Raw genomic sequence first — 27,038 nt, forward strand, 5'->3', positions numbered from 1 at the left:
TTCACACTTTTTATGGCAAATTCTGACTCAACCATCTGAATCCCACAGCACATGTGTACAGCCTCAGTTTCCTGTTATTAGCTACCGGGAGTGGAGCCCGATTTAGTGTGATGCATCCCCTCTGCATTAAGGTTCAAGATGTTCTGCTGCATACCTTGGTTATAAGATGTGATTAAGTTACTGTTGTCTTCCTGAGCTTGTTTAGTATTTTCACCCAGAGGACTGCTGAATGCTAGAGATTTCCTCTTTGTCCAATCAGACTCTGTAAACCTTAGAGATTCCTGTGCAGGGAAATCCCAGCAGCTCAGTATTTTCTGAAATATGTAGACCAGCCCATCTGATGCCAACAACCACATTCAAAGTCACTTAAATCACCTTTTTTCTCCATTCTGGTGCTCAGTTGGAACTTTATCCAAATTTCTATATGCCTGAATGCATTTGCTGCCATATGACTCGCTGATTAGATGATTACCTTTATTAGCAGTAGAACAGGTGTCCCTAATAAAGTGTCTGGTGAGAGTATATTTGTAGAAAGCCACTGTTTGTGAGAATTTTCACTTCTTGTGTGATACTGTATTAGTATAGACTTCAGATGTTGGTTAAATACGATTTATATTCTTGTAAATGCAGCAGTGTCGTTGCCTTTATGCAGATTTCCTGTCTGAATATCAAGATGTAGTTTCACCAGAAATGAGGATGTCTTGAAGTCTGGCATTTCAAACAGTTGTTTCTATACATAGAGGGAGATGGTAATTCTGTGCAGTTGTCACTTTGACCAGCTCCTCATTATGATTCTTCTTGTCTGGATTAGCTCTTGCTCTTAATTTATATCAAGACTTTACAATTTATCCTATTGTAAAGTGTCCTTGGGTGACTTGAAAGGCGCTCATAAATAAAATGTATTAGCATTATTATTATTATTAAGAATAGGAACTGCTCTTCATGAGCCTTCTTTCATTTTTGTCTCCATCAGGGGATTTTCTGAGACTTTGTTAGTACACATGACATTTTCCAGATTCAAAATGCATAACAAAGTAATGTTAAACAGCTTCACTTTTTACATGAAGAAGCACATTAAAAATTGAAAAATGCCAAAGACTCCTTGTCTCTTTTTTATAGCTGGCGTAGGGCAACAGATTTGGTCTTTGGTGTTACCACACCGACACATTCAAATGTTCATTTTGTGTTGACAAGCATTGTTCGGTCATATCTTTACATGACTCTTACATGCTGTGTACTCTTTCTCTCGCATTCTCTGTTTTTCCCATCTTTAAATGTTTAATCATACTTAAATGTAATCAAACTTTCATCTGCAGTCAGCAAAAAACGAGCTATGTGAGGACAAATAGCGAGATGCATTGCAAACATTTGCAAAGGAAAAAAATTCTTGAACTAAAATACATATAATATCATGCTTGCCTGCATCTTACCATGCTGTTAGTGACTGAAGATGTTTATCTCTTACTAAATGTGTATCTGTCAAAGCAGCTCCAAAGCACACTGCAATCTACTGGTCTTGTTTTATCCAGATTCTTTCTCCAGGGAGTCCAAGAAGCTGTAGCTACCAGGGACAGTAATGAGGAGGGTGGCTTAATTGAAATACAAGCATATTTATTTTGGGCACTGTTTTGTTAACTGCCTCGAGAAAACAGGCTGAATGGATGCAGTTTATTTCCCAGTGAATGTGTTGTAAAGGTCAGGCATTGTGCAGAATGCAAGTGGAAAAAAAAAAGATCTAACTGCTTCTTGGTGGGTGTGCTCACAGTAACTTTTGTTCTCTGAATTTGAATGAATGTACAGTTGTTTAGGGCATTTCTTGGGCAAATGTTAAAACTTGTCCACAAAAATTAAAATCCAAAAAGCTCACAACATAATTAGTAAACACATCATAACTGATAAGACGCTTATAAAATTTACCAGTGCAGGATCGATAGCATTTATAGGATTTAACGCTTGTCAGAAAAGCAATAGAGCAAAATTACTACTTTCTTCTTTCCCAACTTGCACGGCAACAAATGAAGTCCTGATTTCACTCAGTAAACCTCCACAAATCTAGATAATTGCGAGATTTATGAGATCATTTATCTTAACAAGGCAGCTTCTTTTTCTACCAAACCCCAAGAACATTGCAAAATCCCACAGCTGGATAGAATTTTTTTTAAAAAGAGGGAGAATGGAGGATAGGTCAGTCAAAAGAGATCAAACTGAGGGAGGGCTGGTTGTTTCGCACCTTGTTAGACACCTTGTTAGTGCTCAGCCAGTCATTATAGTGTCTGCTGAGGCAGGAGTATCTCTAATAAATCAAGACATATCTGTCTGTCTTTTATTCAGCTATCATCCGATCTACTTCACTTGGCAAACACAAATCAAGCTAAACTTTTCCCCAGCAATTGCAGGTCAAATTAGTAGTTGAAACATGGGCAGAAATTTTGTTAACTAGCTAACACATGGATGAAAAAGTGGGATTTGCACATCAAACTTTCCTTAGTGTACCTCTCAAAATATTAGTGCCATACGTGCATAAATTCAAAGCCTCGATGGGTTTCACATTACAGATTAGAAGCGAAGACTAAAAACTGCCCACCCCTGGGGTATGCAGTACGTGTTGGTTTATGGTTATTGAATGAGAAAAGGTGCAGATCTGTGTAACCTGGCAGTGTGTGTGGACCTGCAGCCCTTGAAAAAGGGAGAGGAAAAGAAGATGAGACAAGAAAAGTGACAGGAAGAGGGAGGGCATGTGGCGTGCAATGTGCGAAATATTGAGAATGACATTGTTAAAGTTTAATATGAGCGACTCAAACACAATCACCATCAAGAGAGAAGTCTAAGAAGTGTATTTTTTGTGAGCACTTGTGTGCATAGGAACGCACACACTTTGTCCTAGTCAAAGGGAAAATTGCTGAGAGAGCCATCTGTCAGAAGTTGCACTCAGAGAGGCAGCCATGGTCTTATTGGTTTGATTGAACAAGACACAGTCTGCATACAGCCACCTATAATGAGTCCACAGTACTGTACTTTCAGCTTAATGCAATTTGCATGCATGTCTGTGGATGTGCACATGTATAACTGTTCTTACTGGCTTTGTATTACATCCTTTTTGTGAGTGTACGTGTTTATTTTGCTCTTTTTTTTCTTTGTATGGGAAGCTCCATTGTTACTGTGGGCTTGAAACGCACAAAGCTATTGGAATAGTTTCCATCAAACTTTTCCTCAATTCCTTTAACACCCTCTTTGGGATTAATTGTTGAGAGTAAAAGGCATTATCTAACAATCGTCCACAGTTTTTATGTTATTTATGTTTACTGTTATTGTATGGACACTATCGGGGAGGGATATTAAGAAATAGCCTCATTATTTGTGACTTTTTCAGCAATCTTAGTGTTATGGATTGGATGTACACTGGTGTGGGAAATGTTGTCTGGGAAAAGCCGTTAGTTGTGGCCTTTAGAAATAAGCAAATACAAAGCAGCCACATACACATGAACACAGGCACATACAGCCTCGACTTCCTGTTGGCTGTTGTAACCCTTATATCGTACACAGACTGTATTGATCCACGTATAGGAGCCGAGCGGAGAAACATAGCCTGTAAATAAGCTCAAAGAAATTTCTGCTGACCCCATCATTTTTATGTTCCTTTCAACGGTGAAAAGGAGGCAAAAAGTGCTGATGAGGCTTGAAAAAAGGAAGAGAGAAGAGGGGAAAGAACGTTTATTTAATAAGTCCAATGTCAAGCAGTTTGCAGTCTGCATATGGTACATACACTTACACACGCATTCAGAGGAGGACTTTTACCGCAGCTATTTTGGGAGGGCGTTAAGAAGTTGCCACACTAAAGCGTGCACACATAAAGGTGCAGACACGCACACACCCTGACACAGAAAAAACTGCTGTTTATCGCCAGTCTCCACACTTGGCCTGTTGCAGCCTACAGGTTAACTGGCTGCTCTTCATTCATTTTAGGGAATGGGAAGCTGGTCTCCCATCCCAAAAAGCAACCAGTTTTAATGAATTTTCACAAGTGATGATGCAGTAAGTTGCAGTTTTTGAATGGCAGGCGAACAAACTTGTATGAATGTACATGTGCTTGGGTTTACAGTCATTTTGCAAAAGTATATACTTAGTAAGCGGATCTAAACACAAAACACACACGAAAGCACAAAAATCATATTTGATCGATATGACGTGTCCAAATTAGTACATAGAAGATGTGAACGCCAATGTTCTTTCGCCATTTCATATCCTTAAGCTACATTCACAAGTGTTACATAGTCTGAGTCTAGAGGCTGCCTAGAAGATGAGCTTGTTATAAAGTGGGTAAAAAAAAAGGAGACCCACATACCCACATTCTGGTATTAACCTTGAAAGTTTACCCAAAATGCACTCCCCCCCCCAGTGAACCATCAGAAAATAGAACATTCCGGCCCATTTATGAATAAACTGGTTCTGTTTTTTAGTGAAAGTACCCATAATACTGAAGCTGAATGCCAGTTATAGAAAAAATCCTGCTGAACAAGAGCGAGACTTTGGCCTCATATCGTGACACTTGAAATGGGTGTAAAATTGATTTGGTTGCAGCTTTTGAAATAGGATGTGCACCTTTCTGGTGATGCTACTTAAAAACCACAACATTCCAGCCCACATCCATGTAAGCTGAAGATCTGTAACTTGGGAAATTTGTATGGAAGTAGAACTTGCCTGAGTGTGTGTGTGTGTGTGTGTGTGTGTGTGTGTGTGTGTGTGTGTGTGTGTGTGTGTGTGTGTGTGTGTGTGTGTGTGTGTGTGTGTGAGAGAGAGAGAGAGAGAGAGAGAGAGAGAGAGAGAGAGACAGCATTTGTCAATAAATATGTTCACTGTCTGTCTGGGAGAAAGTTAATATGTCTCTTTACACCACAGCCAGAACAATAACAGGAGCAAGCAGTATTTCAGAAAGAAAGGCAATGTTGTCGGGGTACAGTTAAAGTTAAAATACTTTTAAATAATACATTTAGTGTGAAGACAGTAAAACCAAAGCAGTACACCACATACTCCCCAAAAGAAAAAATAAAAAATAAAAACTGTAACTGATGCAATCCAAAAGGTCACTGCAGGGTTTTTTCCGAGTTTTGCATTTTCTCTGGCCTATTGTGTAGCGAATGTCTTGGCTGTATTGTGATAAAGTGTCACGTAGACCCTGCATGCTGAGCTTTGACTGCACAGGCACAAAACTTCCCTTCTGCATTTAAAAGAATACTAGTGAAGCTAGCTCACCAGCTCTCTCCATGAACGCTATGACTGTAGCTATGATCGTTGCTGCAGCTTTGTAATTGCATACAGTAACTGTCTCTCTGACTGGTTGTACTTTGGTTCTCATGAATCTGGCTGTGACATGTTCATTTTTAATTGGTATAAAACTGACTACATGCAGCAGTTATGTGTTTGCTTGCTGAGTGCTGTATCGAATCTTTTCTATTCCTGAACTTCTGTGCTATGATGATCTGTCATAGAAGGACATCAGGTTCAAATAGTAACAGCTGGACATATCCATAACACCACAGACTGAGCCATACAGCATACTCAGCCTCACCTACACAGTCAGTCAGACTAAGCATCAATAGCTGTTCTCACAAGCAGCAGCTGGATACTGTTAGAGAATCGCCTTTCATAATGAGGAATGAGCGATAAATGCACCATGTAAATGGTCACATTATCGAATCATTTCCATATCTGTATTGTGAGTCTTTTAATTGGCAATGTATTATAACGAGACTCGAACAACGTGGTTCTTATGGCTCAGAAGGAATGCAAAAGCAAGGCGATAGCGTTTGTTTGGTTTATGGCTTTAAATACCAGAAAGAAAACTATCATCTTGATGTGGTTGTTGTTCTTTTCCTTATGAAAAATGCTAAATGGTAAATGGCCTGTATTTGTACAGCGCTTTACTAGTCCCTAAGGAAAAAAGCTTGATGAAATGATGAAATGAAACGATGCGTTATTTCTGCTAAATGCACACAAACACATATGTTAAGTACACATGAGCGCGAAAAGTCTGCTTTGGTTCGCTGTTTCCCCCGTGCACTAATGCAGACATAGCAGTTTTTTTTTTCATGGTGAGCACGCCCTGAAGCACAGCTAAGTGAGGGAATAATTTGCATTTCAATCTTTTAATTTGCTCCCTTTTTGTGAAATTGAGCCAACTTCTACAAGCTAACTGGAGTGAGTACAGAACCCCCATTTCAGCATCCCCCCTAAGGGCGATCCTATAATATTTGAATATCTCTTTCCCCCAGTTGAACTTATATTAAACTCACATTTATATTACACACATTGAATTCTTTGGGGGTTTCAACTTAAGTCATGTTCTAAACATGACACGACTGCAAGGATCGCTTTGATTTGCTGGTTTCTTAAGTGTGAGTAAGAATGTAGAGAGCAAGTAACGAAGAGAAACACCTTTCTGACCAAAAAGAGGACTTTGCTTTTCAAATTGTCATTTACGAAATAACTTCTTTAAACCTAACATTTAAAGAAAAAAAAAACAAATGGCTTGCAAAGATTTGTTGCAGTTTGATGGCACATGCTGCTTTTCTGATATCTGTTAGAACATGGGTCTACCATCTATATAACGAACACATGCACTCAACGGTCTAATTTTAATTAACTTAGCTGATCCATGTTTGGCCAGCTCAGTTTGGTCTTGTATTAACTTCTACAAACATACATAATACGTGTATTCTATACATATGTATATACTACACAGCATGTGTCTGTATGGAGTGCACACTTCAGTAGAGGGAGGGTCCAGAGCAATTTGTCGGGCGCAGAGGTGAATCACAGCAATATAAAAAATTAATATAACGTTCATGAATATTAATAACTCTGATGCAATTGCCATAATATCAGCGCTTCTCCTTCACATCACATGTAGCTCTAAAGTACAATACAAATAATCACAAATCACAAAATAATATGGATTTATTTGCATTATGTGAGTTTAATGTGCTACCGAGTAATTAAAGTGCTTACCTCTGAGCAGTATATTGGGCTTCACATTGCCCACAGATCACACCTGAATGTTATGCTGTAGCTTGAGACTGTGTGGTGCAATATTCTTTATTTTATCATAGTGGCCTTGTTCAATAGCAAAATGAAATAATTATGTAAATGATATTGGAAAAATGTGAGTCATATTAGCCTATGTGCACACGCAAGGGCTGCCTACTTTGTCAGCGGAAATGCACATTCATAGGAGGATTTTTTCTGAGATGCAAATTTGGTTGTCAAGTTGCTGATTGCGGTGTCTATTTGTTATGCTAAGTGTAATCAAGACTTTGCTGTCACAATCAGAAATTTAGATGACAATCATTTAACAATCAGTTCAAATTTCACTTTATTAAAAGCTTTTTGTTGTTGTTGAGTTACTGTAATTTCAATTAGCCTGAAGTTAAACTGTGTGAATTGCTCAGGGGGGTGGCTGCGGTTCAAGAGTGAGTTGTCTGCTCATCGGAAGGTCGATGGTTCGATCCCCAGCTCCTTTAGTCCGTGTGTTGAAGTGTCCTTGTGTAAGATTGCGAGAGTAATAGATTAAAAGTGCTTAGTAAACCTTGCTTTTTGGTGTGTGTGAATTTGAACTTGTGTATAAACTTCAGCCATATTTTTTGAGGATGTCTTAAAGTTCCTATACGTATTCAGGGAGCGTACAGGGAAGGGAGACACCATTGGGGCACATCCCTGAATTGGAAACTTCGTGCATCTCAGCTCAAATCCACAACATTACCAGCCTGCTGGATCTTTTTAATGGTTGCACTTGATGGCTTGAAAAAAAATTGCTAACCACATGGAAAATCCCTCTTCGCTTTGGCTTATAGCCAGGGGTATTAGAGGTGGCACATGTACAATGTAGAGATTGAAAAGCAGAAGGCAGGAGAGGTGATGGAGGAGGGATGCATGCACTCTGTCATCCTCCTCCTCCCTTTTTCTATTCTCTCGCTTTTTCCATCTTCACCCCGGCTCCTGCACTGTAATATGTCTTTCCCAAGTTGTTTATAATCACTGGGACACCGTCAGACGGGAGTGATTGAAGTGCTAGAGGAGAAATAGATGGTAAAAAAATAAATAATGATTCCAGCAAGTCATCAGACGGTGGAGGGGTATAATCTGAGGCAGTGGAGGTGCTTGCTCGGTGGTGAGATTTGAAGCTTTACAAGAAAGCCACACATATATAAAACCCTTCAGGATGTGCCCACCGCTCGACTGGCTTCAAAGCTGCACTCATCTCGAGTTACCTTTACTGCAGAATGTCAACAAGGATGGGGAAAAGAGGAGAAGAGCAGAGGAGGAAGGTAGTAAGAGATGCAGAAAGGAGGCAGGCAGAAAAACTAAGAATGTGTGATGCAGATGAATTGGCTTATAGAATAATTTTGTTTGCCAAACCTGCGGGAAACAACAGCACCTGTATCTGTCAAATTTTTCATCCTCCTTCCTGGATCTACATGTTTATTCCTCTCAAAGCAAACAAATAACAGTGTATAGACATATGCATATTCCTTTTTTTGTGAGTTTATGTTTGGATTCTTTGATTTTGTTTGTCTTGAAAAGCTGTTGCATTCGTTGCCTTTAACAAAAAGGAAATCAATAGCACTAAAATTATAGCCTACCCTGGGAGCAAGTTCTTATACTGTCAGGAACTCTAGCGTAAGTCTTTGAGTTTCTTTAGCAATCCAGTTCACTTAAGATCATTGGTATTCAGGAGGTAATACTGATGATATTTTGTTGGAACCTGACTTTAGAAATCAGTGCCATGCATAAACACATAAACACTGCCTGGAGCTGGTGTAAGGTATTAATTACATAGCTCATAATTGCAGATTTAAGAGATTATAGTATTTTTCCGATGCACTTTTTTCCTTTTTTTTTTTTTTTGTCACTTAAAATGGCTCTAACTAGCATATTGGGGGAGGGTGATACATTTGCATCTTATTTCTCGTCTTCATTTTTTCCCTCTGTGCTTCATTCAGTTAAAGTAACACTATATTTTATGTACTATAAATGAGTAATACTGAATGATACTATATATATCATTTAGTGTGACCTTGTGTAACCACATGTTAATGTGACTTTCAGCTGACATTGTGATGATTTCATACTAAAGATGTAGTAATTCATTATAAAGTACTGAGATGCTTGACATTTGTTTTTAGAGAATTTAAGAATCTCTAGATTTCTTTTCATTTTAAAGTCTGAGGAAACATTGTTGCAGAATTCTGTGACATGATGACAAGACTTTTGATGATGTGGGTGATCACTGACATTTATTTGATATTGTATAAGACTTAGACAACAAAAGAAAGTCTGAAACTTTTCAAAATACTTTAAAAGATGGATTGAATTTTATAATCATAACCTCAGTTTAACATATTTCTGATAGTGTTGACACATGTACAAGCAATGAAGCAAAACTGGTACTGTTTGGTGTTTTTCTCTGCTCAAAATCCTATTTGACTGTCCGTTTGGTATGAAACAGCCATATGTGCAAAGCTAGATTGTGGAAGACTTGATACGTTCATGTGTTAAACGGAGATAACCTGTTGTTATTTTTCGAGACACTTTTCAGTGGTGTGGAAGAATGAAAAGTGAATGCCTAAAGTGTTGTTAAAAAGAACCTTACATCATCTTACGGGAAGATTGCATGGATTCCAACTGGGGGATGACATCAGCTGAGCACACTCTAGCTCTTTTTTACTCATTTAAAAAAACAATACTCTAATGAACTACTCTGCTCTTATTTCATCCAAGAATAACCAGAGTGCGATGCTTTAAATTTGAAGAGATGGATCAGAAAGGTTGGCAGCAGGAGTGTAGATTTGAAAAACTGATGATGCATTTGAGAGAAATTGATTTCCAACACTGGGTGCAGACATTCCTTATCATCTAAAATTGCGGAAAGGGAGAAAGATACAGATTTTTTTTTTTAAACACATTACTTCTTTTCTATATGATGATAAAGATGATATGGGATGAGATTAATAGTCAGTAAGTCTTTGCAAATGGGCATCTCAAACACGCACTGCACCAGCACCATAAACTAGTGTCTTGAAGGAGCTTGTTTACACTGACAGCATGCAGTAAAAGAGCAGAGAGTAGACTGTCGATATGGACCGTGCACAGTAACGGAGCTGGTCCTTATCATCAATTTGTCCAGCGTCGTCTTCTAGCGGTTGACCTCTTTGTCTCATTTACTCTGAAATGTGGCTTTTTTCCCGACAGAGAAGATAAATCTCTCTATTAGGCTGCTTTACTGCAAGTATTTACAAAACACCTGTACATAGAACAGAGAGCATGTTGTTTCCCCTGACCTCAGGTTGCACTTTCAATTACAGGTTCTTTACTTTTCAGACTAAAGAACAGACAAATGCATCACTTATCTCTTACGGTAATGGTGTTACTTCAGTTTGGTTCATTATTCTGCCATTGTTATGTCTAAAAATGACAACATTAAGAATATGGAAGCTCAATGAGAATCGTTTATTGCCACTGTAATACTTTTTATTGCCTCACTGAGATTTTTATTTGCTTACAGTACACTAAGACTCATTGTGTGCTTTCATCAACCAGTTATGCTGCACTCTATGTCCTGACTGTCCACGGGCCAAGTAGCGTGACTTAACCTTTGACCTTTTAAATATGAATTGCCATCACTTCTGCATCTGTATTAGTTGATCATATATGTCACAATACTCCTTGCCATTTTTTGCATAAAAATCTTTAACAATCTCTTGCTTTCCTTACCTATTTAGCTAACTGAAGTGCAAATTCAATTTAAAATTCAAGAGCTGATTTGTTAAGGTGCTGTGACTCATTAAGTCTTACGAGTGACACTGAAAAGGACTGTCCTGCACCTTTGGCTGCTTTTGAAACAAAAAGTCTTGGTCTGTAAATCACCCCATCAAGTTTACAGCATCATACATGGGATCAAGGGCTTTTTAGACTAATCATCATCCTCACTGATTAATTTGAGTCAGGGCTGTGGGATGGGGGTCATATCCGGTGCTCCCATTTATCTAAGCACTTGATGTTCTTCCCTAATATTTGGGCAGTGGATGTGTGTGAGTGTGTGTTTGTGTGTGTGGTTACCTTTGCCAGGACCCCTAAAAATGTGGGATATCCAGAAGTGCAGTTTTAACAAACGAATCTACACGAGTCTCATCCTAGTATTAGTTCATATTTGATACCTTTAGCAATCATGCTAAAGGTATCAAATGTATTCACTCAACAGGTTGGGAGTGGTTGGTGGAGATGGTTGGTGCTACTTTCCAAGTGGTAGTGAATCTTTGAAAAGCAGTGCAAAATAGAAGTAAAAGTTGTGCCTTAATGCTGCAACCAACACATTTCAAAAGGTTCAACTTTTACTTTCAAGGTGAATATCCTCTATTTCTGGTTTCATCAAGTCATCATCAAGTTTTATTATAGTTCAGAGAGAAATGGTGAGCAGACATCTTCCATGCAAACTGTGGGTGATCCAAAGGAGTCAAAAGGAGTCTGCAACCCCTTTCACCAGTCAACAGCCAGCATCAGCAATGACTTGTAACATGTTGGGGAATGCACTTTCTTTACTAGAAACCAGCAGTTGCCAACTGGTCTCTGAGCTGTGTGCCTGAAGTTTTAGATATTTCAGTAAAAGAGCAAGACGTTGCAAGTTGAGAGACAGAATGTATTAAGATCCACAAAAAAGTGTGTTATCTGCTTAAAGGTGGGTTTTACACAGCTCACACCGCAATGTCAAACTTTTATTGTGGACATTTTCACTCTTACTAATATCTTGTTGCATTCTCAATCATCCAGGTAAATCTCCAAAAGTTGATTCTGTTCATCTGGACGTAGCGTTTTGTGGGAGAAACGTTTCACACGGTGGACCGACACATCAAATTCACCAGGGAGGATATGAAAAGTGGCAGGTTAGCCTTCTTAGACTGTGAGATTTCCATCAGTAATGGGGGACATCTAAAAGCTGACGTGTACCGTAAACCTACACATACGGATCAGTATTTAAGGTTTGACTCTCATCATTCACTGGAGCACAAACTGGGTGTCATTAGGAAGCTACAACACAGAGCGAACACCATCGCCAGGAAGGCAGAAGAACATCACATCAAGAAGGCCCTGAGTAAATGTGGTTATCCCAGCTGAACTTTTGTCAAAGCTGGAAAGGCACCTAAAGAAAGCTCCAGCTGATCCAGGAGAGAAGGACAACCGCTGCCCAAGCAAAAACATGTAGTGATCCCATATGTGTCAGGAGTATCGGAGCAGTTGAGATGCATTTTTTCCAAACACCGGGTCTCTGTGTCTTTTAAACCCCAAAACACGCTGCGCCAAAAACTGGTGCACCCCAAGGATCGGGTCCCCCGACACAAACAGAGTAACATAGTGTACGCTGTTAAGTGCCAGGAGGATTGCCAGGATTTATACATCGGGGAAACCAAACAACCTCTGGCGAAGCGGATGGCACAACACAAAAGAGCTACCTCGTCAGGCCAGGACTCTGCAATCTATTTACACCTACAGGTCAGTGGACACTCTTTCAAGGATGAGGATGTACACATCCTGAACAGGGAGGAACGCTGGTTTGAGCGCGGTGTCAAGGAGGCCATTTACACGAAAAGGGAAAGACCATCTCTGAATCAAGGAGGGGGCCTAAGGGTACATCTTTTGCCATCTTACAATGCTGTGATTGCAGCCATTCCCCAACTTTCTGTGAATGGTACTCATGGCCATTGATCAGTGAGTTTTGGTCAGTGGTTGTTGATCAATGGTCATGAGAATTTGCATAATTAAGATTAAGGAACTGACCTCCCAGCCCATTGTTCCTTCAGTGAGCTGGTTTCAGTCATTATGCAAATGTACTGTCTATAAGATTGGGGAAACCTGCAGTCAGCTGAGACTGAAGAAGTCACTTTATGAGTGACGAATCGTTTCTCCCACAAAACGCTACGTCTAGATGAACAAAATCAACTTTTGGACACTATTACTAATACTTTATAATACTCAACTGATCTGGTTTGCCTGGCCAGAGTTTTTCCTTGAATTTATAGCTCCACTATGATTGCTGTGGATGAGTCATCAGACCTATGAGGAGTTATTGGCTAATAAATTCACAGTGTTGGACAACAGGTTCAGGGGTCGACCAATCATGTCCCAAACATTTTGGATGAAACTGCTTGCTTTTGTCTTTTATTTTCCCGGTGAAGATTAAAAAACAAAAAACAGACTTATAACATAAAGGTTTTTGCTGCCAAGCCCTATTGTTTAATTATCTGACTGTTTAAAGATGTGCCATTGTTCTTGGTTGTATGCATATGCTTCATCCAAACTCATGCCAAATAAATTTCTGAAAGTCCCTGCCCTTTTCCAAGAAGTTTCCAAGGACAACTTCCCAGATGGTTCCGTGTTTACCAAACCATCTGGAGTGTCAGGTTACAAAATATCCAATCAAGGGCTGTTTTTTTCTCAACAGAAATCAGAGTCTCGAGGGTTGGGAAAGTCAGGTTGCACTACAATATTCTGAAGGGCTTCTTCTTTTTTTTGTCCAATAATACCCAAAACATCAGTCTGTTCAGGCAAACAAAATTAGATTGTGAAGCTGCAAAAAAAAAAAAAAAAAAAAGATGGGAAAATGAAATGCCAAGGGGTCTTTTAGCCAGCAAAATTGCAAGTTAATCAGTCGGTCAGTTACACGGCCAAGGGGCAGCTATCAAATTAACTAATCAATTATGTAGATATCCAGCAATCCAATTACTCTTTCAATCAAAAAAGACAGAAAGCAGCACTTAGCATCAGGCTAATGGAAACCTGAAAGTTAGGGGAAAATACATTAAAACTTGAAAGACAGCCACATGGTTCATAGAGTAATTTGAAGAACTGCAGCATCCTTAGTATGCCTCTTTAAATGAAGTTTCAGTTTTAATTCCTAGTTTTGAGTTGTGTAGGAAGAAATAAAGTAATCCTGTTTGCCCAGAGCTACACGAGTCACAGCTGAGAATAAGAGGAGTAGCAGGAGAAACATGGGGGTAAGAATGGAGAGCTATATCGAGGGGACACAACGGGGTGCTTTTGAAGCCGCCGAGCTGTATTTGCAAAAGCTGCTTCATGGCAGCTATGCTTCTCTTAGGATCCTTACGTGTACCCGTATGCAAACTGAGACACCCATACACTCCTACCTTTAAAAAAAGTTTTTCAGGAGTTCAACCAGAGGAAAACGTAAAAGTTCTTTCAGAAAAGAATCTCTGAATCCTAGACAGAAGATTACTATGATTTATTTTAGTAGTCTTGATTAGCTTAGTCAAAGGAACCCCGAAGAAGAACGATAACATTATTAGTCTTGTATCTGTATAGAATGAGTTAACCCAGCTGTCACCTCCTACCAGTCAATCTGAATCATTTCGATTCTGAGATACATGTACTCTGTTCAGAAAGTCTGTGTTTGAAATGTCATGCTGACTTCACACTATCCTTTGAGATAGCTGCTTAGTCGTGAACCTCTAATAACGCACAATTTTTTTTGTCATTTATCCTCAGACCCCATTTTCTGATGAAACAGGATAAAAGGTGTATTTTAAAATGATATAAAAGGTGCCGTACATGCTTTATGCCTGTATATGTGCCCATGAAACCTGACACAACCACTCACTCACTTGGAGCGTTTGGTGACTGCTGTTTCAATACTAAATGATAACATCCATCTAAGTCTTTCCCATCCTATGAAATATGGTTTTGAGAGCACTCACTATAAATGATGCTTCTCTTGGTACAATATACTTTAGTATTGGATTTTATAGAACTATACATTTTTACAATACCAGGCAATGCTTTTAGAATCTTCTACTGTCCAGTTTTGGTGACCGCATGTAAACTGTAGCCTCGGTTTCCTGTCCTTAGCTTACAGAAGATCCACCCAGTGTGGTCTTCTGCTATAGCCTACCTGCTTCAAGGTTTGATGTGTTGTGTGCTCAGAGATGCTCTTCTACATGCCTTTGTTTGTAGCTAGTGGTTATTTGAGTTTCTGTTGTCCATCAAAGAGTTTTAACTTTATCCTTTGACCTCAACAAGGCATTTTCACCCAAATATCTGCTGCTCACTGGATATTTTATCTTTTTTTGACCATTCTTTGTAAACCCTAGAGATGGTCGTGTGGGAAAATTCCAGTAGATTAGCAAAATACTGAAATACTCAGTCCAGCCCATCTGCCACCACCAACGATGGCGTGTTAAAAGTCACTTAAATCACCTTTCTTGGTTTAAACAGCAGGTGACCTATTTCGATAAGTGCATTGAGTTGCTGCTGATTAGCTATGTGCGTTAATGAGCACTTGAACAGATGTCCCTAACAAAGTGACCAGTGAGTCTAAATTTCTAAAGTGTTGTCCTGATCATCTTTCCCTGAGGATTCAGGGTTTTTTAAAATTTATGTGAGCTATAGATCATTAAAATCTCTGATGGTAGTTGGTGACGCGTGAAAGGTGAACAGTGACATATTGCTCAATAAAATCATATATATGCTTTTTGGCCACTCACATTTAGGATGAGATAATGAGACACTAAAAGTGTCTAAGTGTAACGGTATTATAGGCTTATAGCTGTTAAGAGATAGAGATAGAGAGATGGAGATTATCTCACATTTTTGAGCTTTTAAATCAATGCTCGCCTTATGATCAAATAAGCTTAAAGTTTCTGTAATATTAATCTGCTTCTGTCTTTCACACACACACACACACGCGTATGTATATATATATAGATATATATATAGATATCCATATAAAGACTAGGAAACGAAATGACCTTTTCTAAAAATCTGCTCTACGTGATTTGATTCCGAGCTCAAAATTTTGTGACACTTGGATGTCTAAACTCGCCAGCTACATTAATATTTTATAAAAGTCACTTGTGCAGCCAGAAATCAACATAAAAATTGTTCTGAGACTGGACAATGGCTTTTTTTTCAGTGAATTAATTGGTCCTCCGTGGATATTGCCAGTGTGAAACCCCAAATCCCCAAATACCTTCTGCAGCTGGAACGATTCACAAAGGTCATGTTTTAGAAGCTATTGAAGTCCAAGATACTGCAGTCACGCTCAGGCATGTACTCGGACGTTTTTTGGCACCAAAAAGCATCTCTGCCTGCTGGTTGCTTTCATTCATGAAAATGCTTCATCTCATCTTCCCACGCACATTCCCATGCACAGTGATTTCTTAGGAATACTGTGCTGGCTTATTATTTCGATCATTTCATTATAAAGTTTCTTTTTCATAAAAAAAATAGCTGTTATGTAATTACAGTGACACATACTTTTCTTCAGGTTACCTGATAAAAAATTAAAATTATTACACAACCACTTTATGTGTGACCATTTACTGAAAAAATGAAAAGATTGAAACATTTTAAAGACATAATTCACGATGCCATGTCATCCATACAGTATACGTTATAATGCCTTCGGGCTTGTGCTAAAACCTGGTGTCAACAGCAAATCATGCAAAGAAGGATAACAGAAAACATGTAGAGGGAAAAAGAGATAGTACGTTTAAAATAAATCAAACGGTATACAGGAAGGGAAGATGGAAAAAAAAAAGAATCCAGTGGATATAGAGAAGGTGGTGAGATAAAGAGAGAGAGAGATTATGTGGGTGTCAGATATATTATTGAGGCTGGGCTAAGGGAAGTGGGAGACATGAGAGCATTGGCTGGTCTGTGCTGATGTAACCGTGATCACCACAGGTATAAAAACATACATTTACTGCATAGCTACAGTAAATGTATGCAAAAACACTGTCGTCAGTAAGCAAGTGTGTGGGTATGAATAGAAAGGCTACCCCACACAGCTACCTGAGAAGAATGGAAGAGCCAAAGATAAATGTGTCCCGTTTTCTGCGCTGGTTAGTACACAAACAAATAGATTCCCTCTCTCTGTCTCTCTCTCTTTAGTTTTTTTTTTATTTTGTTGTTTTCTTGTTTTTTGAGGGCTACATTTGGAATGACAACCTTTCTTGAAAAACATATAAAGCGGAGCCAGTTTGTGTTTTACTGTTGCAGAACAAGATTTCAGAGGACAAGGCCAGAAAAGCTGTTTATAACACAAGAGGAGGATAAAGCGATTTTATATTTGAAGACAGACAAGCCACTTTTCATTGTAATGTGTTCCCGGCAGCATCTTAATGGGAAAGCCTGACAAGCATTTTGTTCGCATTCATCACATCTTTTCAACAGTATTTATTGCAAAAAGCAGGTTACCGTTTTTTTTAATGTGCATCCAAATAGTTTTATTTTAGTTCTTAGTTATATAAAGTGTATTAAAACATCACGAGACAATGGAAGACAACCTCTGATCACTCGATGCTTGCCAAGACCTAAGATTTCAAATGTTACTTAATGTATGATTATTTATAAACTGGTTTTCATATATCAAAGATTTTCTTATCGCAGTGATTTGGAATTTGTTATTTTGATGTTTTCCAGTTCACAGCAATTTCTTGCAGTTGATCCGACCATGTGAAGATCAGATCTATGCCAAAGCATCAGATCAAATCCTGTTAATCCAATGATAATCGTTCAGGATGTGCTTTGCTGTTTTCACAGCTTTTTCTCCCGCAGCAAAGAGCTGCTTTTTTTTTTCTTATACCGTGATTTTGACTCTCTCTTTTTCTCTCTTTTGTTTTCTTACTTTTGTTGCAGGTGGAGAGGTGCCTTACACCACCCTAGCTACAAGGATGATGATGGGGGTTTGGTGGATGTTTGCTCTAATTGTCATATCCTCATATACTGCCAATCTAGCAGCTTTCCTCACAATCACGCGTATAGAGAATTCTATACAGTAAGTATTCAACAAATTTTTTTCACCTACTGTTTTTAGTGGTAGCTACCATACTGACTGATATATTGATTTAAATGTTTTCAAGTAAAAACTGCCACCTTTATTGTATCCTTATTGTTGTCATATTTAGGTATATTTAAACCTATGGAGTTAAATGATTCTCAAAAGAGTTACAAATGTGTATTGAACATTTTGTGTGTGATTTTGGGTATACACAATTGCATACTCCAGTCCAAACATAGAGCAGTTTGAACACATACAACCCAAATGCATAGGGCTAAAACCTGCATAAATACGGATCATTTACACGCTAATCTGTAAGTCCATCTTCACAAATCTTTTCATTTTCACTTTCAAAAAGGTTCCCGTGCAACTGTCTAAAGATAGTTGTGACTTTCTGTTCATTCAAATATCGGGAAATACGTGTGCACCAGTCACCTGATCATCATGCCACATGTGCTCGCAGGGTGCTGGGGTTTTGAGACTCTTTTCACACTATCAGTTTGGTACAGATGCACAAATGTGAAACATCTGTTTTCCTTGAAATAACCCAGGAATACAAAGGAGGCTTGAATGTCCTAGTTTTCCACTAGCACTTGAACTCAGCTTAGATTTGTGGATCTGTGCCAAGCTGGCAGTGTGCAAAGACTAAGAGCCTCAAAACCCCAGAGCACATGTGTTGTGATTTGTGCATATCAGGCGACTGGTGCGCACATATTTGATTTATCTGTAAGTGAGCGAAAAGAAAGTTGCAAATATTTTTAGATATTTTCATGCACTGGAAGCTTTTTAAAAGTGAAAGTGGTCAGACTGGTTACATGGAAAACTTGAGCTTGAAAATATTGTGTTGTAAATGATCGCTGTTTGTTCAGGTTTCGACACGAGAATTTTTAAAATAATGTTCAAATTGCTTTGTATCCATGTGTAGATTGGCGCATGCGTTTGTAAGTACTCAGAGTTACACACAGATGAATTGTTTTACACATTTATAAATCTGGTTTATGCCTGTGGATCATATCATACACATTTGTAACCTCTTTAAGACTCATTTAACTCTATTTAAAACTGCACAGCACATCTAAATAGATGCACAACCTCTGTACTGCAAAGAAAGATGAGCCCAAGGCAAAAACTACATATATACATATAGTGCATTTGTATAAATGTGTGCTTTCAGTTATGATTGCACGACACCACGAACACATCTTTCTGTATAAGTATACAAGTATACATGACAAATCGTGCCTAACACACAGACACACACTGCATGCACCTTCAGTGTGCTGAAACCCGGCAACACACAAGCATGCATGCGCATGCAGATTGCTTACACACACGCGCAGTTAATTCTTTACCCTTTCTTTTCTCAAGCTCAGTCCTCCATTATATTATCTGTCTCACATATGTGTGTGTTTGTGTGTCCGTGTGTGTTCTACTGATCAAGGTAGGAAGAAAAAATGGCAAAGAGAGTTAGTGAAACAGTCAAAGTATGTTGAAATTGTTTTTAAAAGTGTTTTTGCAATCTATTTTTTATTTTTTTTGCCTAGGTATCAAGGCAACTAGAAAAGCTGCCTACGTTCAATGCACACACACACAAACACGCACACACACAGACATTTCCTGAAGCGCTGTGCCCTCTGTTTATCTATCCTTGTGATAATATGTTTAGCTGCTTCTCTCCTGGTGGCACTAGGAAACGCTCATCTCTCATTGGACTAATCAGCATGCCGAAGCATCCGCTATGCCCGGCAGTGCCACAGTTAATTGTGCTTGGCTTTGGAATAAACAACATTTATTTCTCTAAATCTCACAACTATCTGTTTCTTAATTTGGTTCTGTCAGTTTGTCTCTCTGTCATTCTCTTTTATGTGTTTAGAAGACCTTTCCTTTAGTTTACTTTGGTCACACTGCGCCCCTCATTCATGCTGTTGTTTTTTCTTCTTTGTTCTACGTCCTTCCGCCCAGCCTCTTGTAAAATGTGTCAATCTATAGTTTCTTTCTTTCTTTCTTTTGTCTGTCCTCAATTGCTTTTTGTTTGTTTGTTTTTCACTTTGCTGTCATTAATGAGTGGCTCTCAGTTTGCTGCCTCATTCAGCATACATTGAGCTAATTAAGGATTTCCATAAATTTTAATGCATTATCTTTAGTGTGTTGACTCTTCTTGGGTCATTAGTGTCATAATTACCAACTAAACAGCAGCACCCACATGGCCCAAGGCCTCCAAAGATGGGTTTTGGGGATAAGTGGTGAGATGGAACATTCCTAAAATAAACTGAGAGTAATTGTAAAGTGTAACAAAATCTCAATGGAGAGATGAGAAATGTAGCCATGCAGAAAAAAATAGCAGTCTGTGATGTTGTGATTAGCATGCACTTTTATCTGATAATCCTTAGTTAGTATGGAAAAGAGCAAAAGAGCGCACACATGGGCAAGAAAGGAAGAGAAGGTCGGGGGAAGAATGGAGGCATTCATCTCCTTAGTGTCTCCTATCAGGACAGACAGGATTTTTAAGTATTAATGCCCTTGTTTCATCCTGAAAATGAAATAACAAGTGAACGCTCAGAACTCTCTCTGGACTATTTCACGCTTGGATGTTTTCCCTCAATTTCAGTGTGAATCCTTTAGGAAAACAGTGAGAGATGGCAGTGGAGAGTAGCAAAGAGAGGGTGCTAGAGAGGAATGTACGAAGGGAGAGACAAAAGGGGAATAAGCATTATAAAGTGGAAATGAAGAGCGCAAGTGCGTGGAAGGAAAGATGAGATGGAGGAAACGGGAGTAAAGAGGCAAAGGTTAGAGATGGAGAAGGAAACAGAGAGAAGAGGAGCGGAAGGAAGCATGGTGAAGGGTTTTGGTAGTGGTGATGAGTCAGAATGGGGAATTTATTTTTCAGGGGTAAAAGTGAGGTGAGAGACAGCAGAGTGAACAGAGAGAATAGATGGAGCGGAAGAATTGGTTAGGCTGGGAAGACTAAAAGATGGATGGAGTGTTTGAGGATAAAGCGCTTCTTTCCTGGCCCAACCTCGTACAGGAGGAGACATATTTTATGGTTGATAAAGATTGCCAATAAAGTCAATCAGGTCATTTCACACTTGCTTGTGTGAATATGTCTGCTGGCTTTATAGTTACAGGTGACTCTTTGGTGGCTGTTGCATTCTTAGTAATCAGATAAAGCAGATCATTGTCCACTGGCAGATATTGATTACGTAAAGCTTAAGTAAGAAATGCATGATATGAAATCTGATTTGATCTGCTGTGACTTGGCTTGTACGTTCATTCTGCTTCTGACATCGGTGTCCCTGAAAAATGAACAGGAATACAAAATATTGCATGCTGCACCAGCACTTCAATGATATTGATGATCTGATGAAAACATAGAGACTGAAATGGCCACACAGATCAAAAGAACTTCTGGGATTTTTAAATTATGAAACAATAACGATTTTCAATTTAGCTAACCAAATGTGCCACAGCTGGAACCACTGCCACTTCAGCTGACTTCAGTCCGAGTATCGATTGCCTATTCCCGTGTACAGTATAGTTAGCGGTTAATGTGTTTCTGATAAAGGCTTCTACATTTACAGATTCAGTCTCCTACAAAACTGTGTAGCCACGATCATCTATGTCCTTTCAAGTTCATTTAGGCCAAATTAGCACCAAAATTAGAGTTTTTGGAGCTGATGATCTTTATTGACAGAAGCTTTTAGCAAAGGTGACCAGGTGACCAAATATGCAGAAACAAAGCTATGCACACAGGAATTATTCCTGCACATATTCAGATTAACCTGCTATTAAAAGGGCCCCTCTCTAGCTATTCAGTCTTTAAATCATTCTCTCACCCCGACACACAGACACACACACACACATATTCGCTATTTGTCACACAAAACATTCAGCTGCTGTTCACTCCATTTACTTGCTCATTGAGCTGCTTAGGGGTAATATAATTGGTTGCAAAATGAGCTAGCATACACAGGACAGGAACACAATTTTGTGGACACACAGATCCACAGACACACACACAGAAATTAATTTCACATAAAACACTCACAGAAAGACAGTTAAACACATAATGCATATGGGCATTTTTCCATGAGACACCCACACAATAGTAAAAGAATTTGAGGAATTTAATAGTGTTTAAAGAAAAAAATACATTAAAATAAGAGTTATAGATACTTCTTACGTTTACAGATTTTGGTTTGACCACTATGCTTTCATCTAATTTTTTTAAAAGTAGTCTTCATGAATAGATCTCCCAGCTTCTTTAATGACTGTCCAAAACTCTTCTTTGAATGTTGGCTGCTTTTTGATCCGTTCTCTGTTAATGTCATCACACACAGCCACCCTTCCACTCAAACCATAACTCAAGAAGTAAGTCACGTAGGATTTTGAAGTTGATATGAAAAGTGTATATACTAAAAATCTTGTATGACTTTGAATCTCAGTGACCTTGACCTCGAGGTCAAATTCTTTGAAAATATTCTGAATGTGATAACTTGAGAACAAGGTGGCATAGGATTTTGAAATCTATACCATAGGTGTATCTACTAGGAGGCTGAGGGGTACCACTGGCCGCCGCCAGTATTTTTAGACTTTGTGAACCACACAATTACACACATTTTCAGTTTTAAGGTTTTGTGTTTTCCTTGCCTTGTCAATCGTGGAAATATATGCAGTGGTTGTTCAAAAAAGGGTAAATCATATGAGATCTGTATTTTCTTTAAACATACATTTCAGTTGTATGCTGGATACTATCCTTGCGATGTTTCATTATTAATCAAAATAGTCAGTGAAACCAACACAAACCATTTTTATCTGTTTTTGGGGGGTTTCTTCCAAATGAAATTTGGTCTAATGTAATGCAGAGCTAATGCATGATTCTTTCTCTCTGTCTCCTGCACACGCACCATTAAAGAACAAGCTTAGAGTTACTATGCAGTGAAAGCAATTCACAAAGGGGGAATCCCGGTCAAAGAGTGTGCTGACAGGCGTGCATATTCACGGGGGAGCGGTGGGGAGGGGAGATTATTTAGGCCAAAGATTAATTGGTGGAAATAAAAGATTCATGTTCATGGCAAAGTTCATTAAAATCTTCAAAGGATTTTTTCTTTCTTTAGAATGGGTCAGCGAGATATTTAAGGAGGGCTGGAGCCAAGGGGGAAGCGTAAGAGCTGTCCCTTCCATATTATGTCACACATGTGCGTGTCTGTGTGGGTGTGTATTTATCAAAATGAACAGTGTAGTAATATTGCAAGCAGTAGCTACTTATATTTGTGCCCATTGTAAGTCTGCTTCGTGGGTGTACTGTATTACAACTGAATTAATGAAGTAAGATAATATATACTTGTTGTTCTTCATTAAGCAGGACATGTTGAGTGTTTTTGTGTGCATGTTTTGTTTCCCAAACGTTTGTCTCTCAAATCCATGGGTGGTATGTAGCAAACAAACAGTAATTAGTTTTCGTAATGGTTCTCCATTACATTTCTCAGCGGCCAAACTCTTTGAAAGGAAACCCAAGCACCGTTGCGTTATAATTAACAATAGCTTGTGTATTCCCCCAGAGGTGACAATTTATGGGTGAGAGGTGGAACGAAGGAGAAAGGAAGAGAAACTTGTATGTGTGTTTGTGTTTTTCAGTTCTTTATGAGTGTTTCCATTTTCTTGGTGTAGTTCTAGAAATCTTGAGTATGTGGTTATCCTAGCCATCTTATTAGTGCTACTGTTGAAACTGGTTTCCAGCCACATCTTTTCATACCCATTTGTCGTGGCCAGTTTCCTTTTTTAAAATAAATCCTGAATGTCAATTAAATGTTGCTGCCAACTCCTGCTTTTGGTCCTTAGAAAAATTAATGGCTAGGTGAGTGTCTGAACCACAGTACAGCTGGCCACTCCGTTTATACTCAATTTGTACCATCCAAAATCCCCCCTTTCCAGCCCCTCTTAGGTATCACGGGGAATTACTAAGACAGCAACAAAAGACTGATTATTCACCATGTCCTGTAGAGCCAAGCCCAAAGCTCCAAAGTTAGGATTTCAAGTCAGTGAATGGATAGTTGATTTAGGTGTTTTCTGCTTTCATATAGTTATATGCTTTGTAATAGGTGTTTCATGTTAGGCTGATTCCATCATAAGTGTACCGTATGTGTAAAAGTGCAGACTGAGCTGTGTAGTAATCTTGTACTGTGAAGTGAGTGAATAGAAAGCTGAAACGAGTGTTTTGCTAAAGTGCAGTTAACCTGGGGTCTGATCGTTTCTGTGATTTTAATACCACCGTCATTTGGAAAAGCATTTTACAAAAGAATTACCCAGAAAGTATCAAATGAAATCGTAGTGTCTGCTATTATTACGAGCACTAGTAGAACAAGAGTGATGCTGTTAAAAAGTACTACATCTACAGTCAGCAAGGATCAAATGTGTATCAATACAGGTGAAGGATCTTTCAGGCTCAGCCTTTTTTACAGTTGATAGATGAATGAAGATGATGTGAATATTAACCCTTTTCACCACCTGTGTCTCTGTAGGTCTCTGCAAGACTTATCCAAGCAGACAGAGTTGCCTTACGGTACAGTGTTGGACTCTGCAGTTTATGATCAGGTGCGCTCCAAGGCAATGAACCCCTTTGAAAGGGATCCCATGTACTCCCAAATGTGGCGGATGATTAACCGCACAGGAGGAGGCGATAATAACGTTGAGGAGTCAAAAGAAGGCATTCGCAAGGTACGTCTTTTCATTTTTTATTTTTTTTTTTGGTTAATTAAACTTTGGCACAGACAAAATGATTGTGGTTAATGAAATAAACACCGGAGTCGAGTCATTCCCCTGATAGGGTTTGAATGAACAGGACAGGTGGTGGTGGTGCCGGTGGTGTTAAATATCTCTTCTACAATATAAAAAAATAGCAAGGATTAGAGGATTAGGGGGATTTGAGTACTTCTAAATAAGCTTTTACTGTTCACTTTAAAAACATACAGATGGGTGTCAAATTAAAAGAAATGACGTGAGTCCCCTGGTGAAGTGAAGTGGTGAAGTGTGAGAAAAAAAAATAGTGCAAAGTTTTTCTGAGTGTTCGCCTTTGAAACCATTGTCATCATAAAACTATTTTATATTGATGTCAGTGGTACCATCTAGTTCCTTAGTCTCTCTAGGGGGATGGGGGGAGGTCACTGAAGGGTTTTTTTGAGTGTAGAAATGATGTGAATCTGTGATACTGGTATGGCTGTTACCACCTCTCACCGCAAATGAGCACTTGAGATTTTGAATGTTAGACAGCACTCTCCACCACCATCATCAAATCACCAAATGAGGAAATGTGCTTTGGAAGAATAATGCTCATCGGTCCAGCAGAGGTCCAGAAACTTGGAGAATCAATGCCGGGCGGGGGAGTGGAAGCTGCTCTGGATGCACAAAATCTTACTAAAACACATTATATTGGCTTTTCACTTTATTTGTCACCCTTCTGCATTTCATGGTATAGCATCCCTAAAAAACAAAAACTCCTTAGTGTTGTGGCTCAGTCTCTCTCCATGAATCACCCGACATCTTTGCTCTCCAAGAGGGCAAATTTACTTGAAAGCATTGCTGTCCAGCATGTTGTTAAATGTTCAGACTCATCATAAAATTTGTCATGTGACTAAGGCGCACGTCACGCACTGTGCGCATATGTTTTTGGCAGCTGGAGTAGATTTTCACGTTCCAAAGGTTTTCATGCTCCTTTGGCTGCTCATAAGAAGGAAAGAATTGCAAGTTTTGCTATCGTGTATTTTTAATACAGTGATATTTGTGACCATTCATCTTTAGTGTGCGTATTTTTGATGTATTATGGGTATTGAACAATTTCTATTGTTGGGATGTTGTCTTTTAAAAGTTTCACAGACATTTTCTATCCTTTCCAACATTCACTGTCATTACTATGTTTTTATGTACTTTTATGTATTACCCAGTCATTTTTATCAGGTGCACTAATATGCAGATTAAAGTTTCTTATTTTTTTTCTTACATAAGTTATGCAAATATCAGTGCCCATTCAGCATTTGCTAGTAATGCCTAATTCATAATGCGTAATACAGAGAATTGAAGATGTTTACCGTATGGTCTACAGTGCATCCTTACAAAGCACCGACTCAGCCCTGTTTTGACATGCCGCTCATGTTACAGGGTCGTCTGTGTTGATCGGGGATAAATGATGTTAATGATACACAGATAACGTTCGCATGACTAAATACTTAATTCCCTTGGTGATTACCCAGCATCATAAATACCTGACTGCTGCATCTCATTTGCATGCATCCCACTTTCTGTTTGCATCGTGCTTCGCTCTTCCAGAGGGTCCCACTTTCTCCTTTCTCCTTCCAGAATATATTAGACTTAAACCGGAGCCAGCATTAGAAGGAGTGATGAAAGTGGCACACGGTAGTTTTAAAATTATGCATTCAATCCAGTGTCTAATAAGATGGAAGAGTGGAACCATTAACACTTACTAAGAATCATTTTTTGTTGGTCATGTAAACATGTATACTTAATTATTATTATCCCCAGAAACACAAATAAGGTAGTATTTTATTGTAAAATAGGGTTGTTTGTTGCATCAGCAAAAGTATTTATCACCTTCACTACAAACTTGACACCGACAGCTTGAGAAAACACGTTTACCTAGTGAGCTGACATCTGTGATTCTGGCATAATGGGTTGAGAAATAGTGGCACCAAAGACAAATCACACCTCGAATTTTCTGTAACGATTTTTTAAAGGATTTTAAAATTGTGGTATTTCTGCAGCACATGGGCTACCACAAGCTAGTATGGTACAGAGAGATCATGAATACACATTGTCATTTGATGGCTTTGCTCGGGAGACAGTCCTGTTCACGAACCACGATGAAACCTGTCATTATGGCAACACATAAGATAATAGTGTGCTCTCCCACCACTCTGGATATTTGGTTCACATGAAAACAGCAGGTCATAGCCGTGGCGCTCGCCATTAAGGTCGACAAGACCAAAGTCAAACTCCGATTGGCAGCAGGAAGTTGTGGGAAAAAAAATCTGTTACACCCTGCGTGCGAATCACTGGAATACCACACTTAACAAGAACAACTCGAATGTGAAGTATCACTGCAACTGTACAACCCAGGGGAACACCTGAAACTCCCTATGTGATGCAATTCAGACACAGTGTGCACGCTTTAAATGAGTTCATGGCC

At 38.9% G+C, this 27,038-nt stretch overlaps 1 protein-coding gene across 4 annotated transcripts in view; it reads left to right on the forward strand.

The window, feature by feature from the left end:
• Positions 1 to 27,038, forward strand: part of grid2 (glutamate receptor, ionotropic, delta 2) — a 558,936-nt gene that overhangs the window by 469,034 nt on the left and 62,864 nt on the right. For all 4 annotated transcript variants that reach the window (XM_004547245.5, XM_004547246.6, XM_076890935.1 and 1 more), the window contains exons 12-13: positions 17,701 to 17,839; positions 24,361 to 24,556. In XM_004547245.5, coding sequence (XP_004547302.1) covers positions 17,701 to 17,839; positions 24,361 to 24,556 — 335 coding nt within the window. The remainder of the gene's footprint in view (positions 1 to 17,700; positions 17,840 to 24,360; positions 24,557 to 27,038) is intronic.

This window comes from Maylandia zebra, linkage group LG12 (genome assembly GCF_041146795.1).
Source record: "Maylandia zebra isolate NMK-2024a linkage group LG12, Mzebra_GT3a, whole genome shotgun sequence".
Taxonomy (NCBI): domain Eukaryota; kingdom Metazoa; phylum Chordata; class Actinopteri; order Cichliformes; family Cichlidae; genus Maylandia; species Maylandia zebra.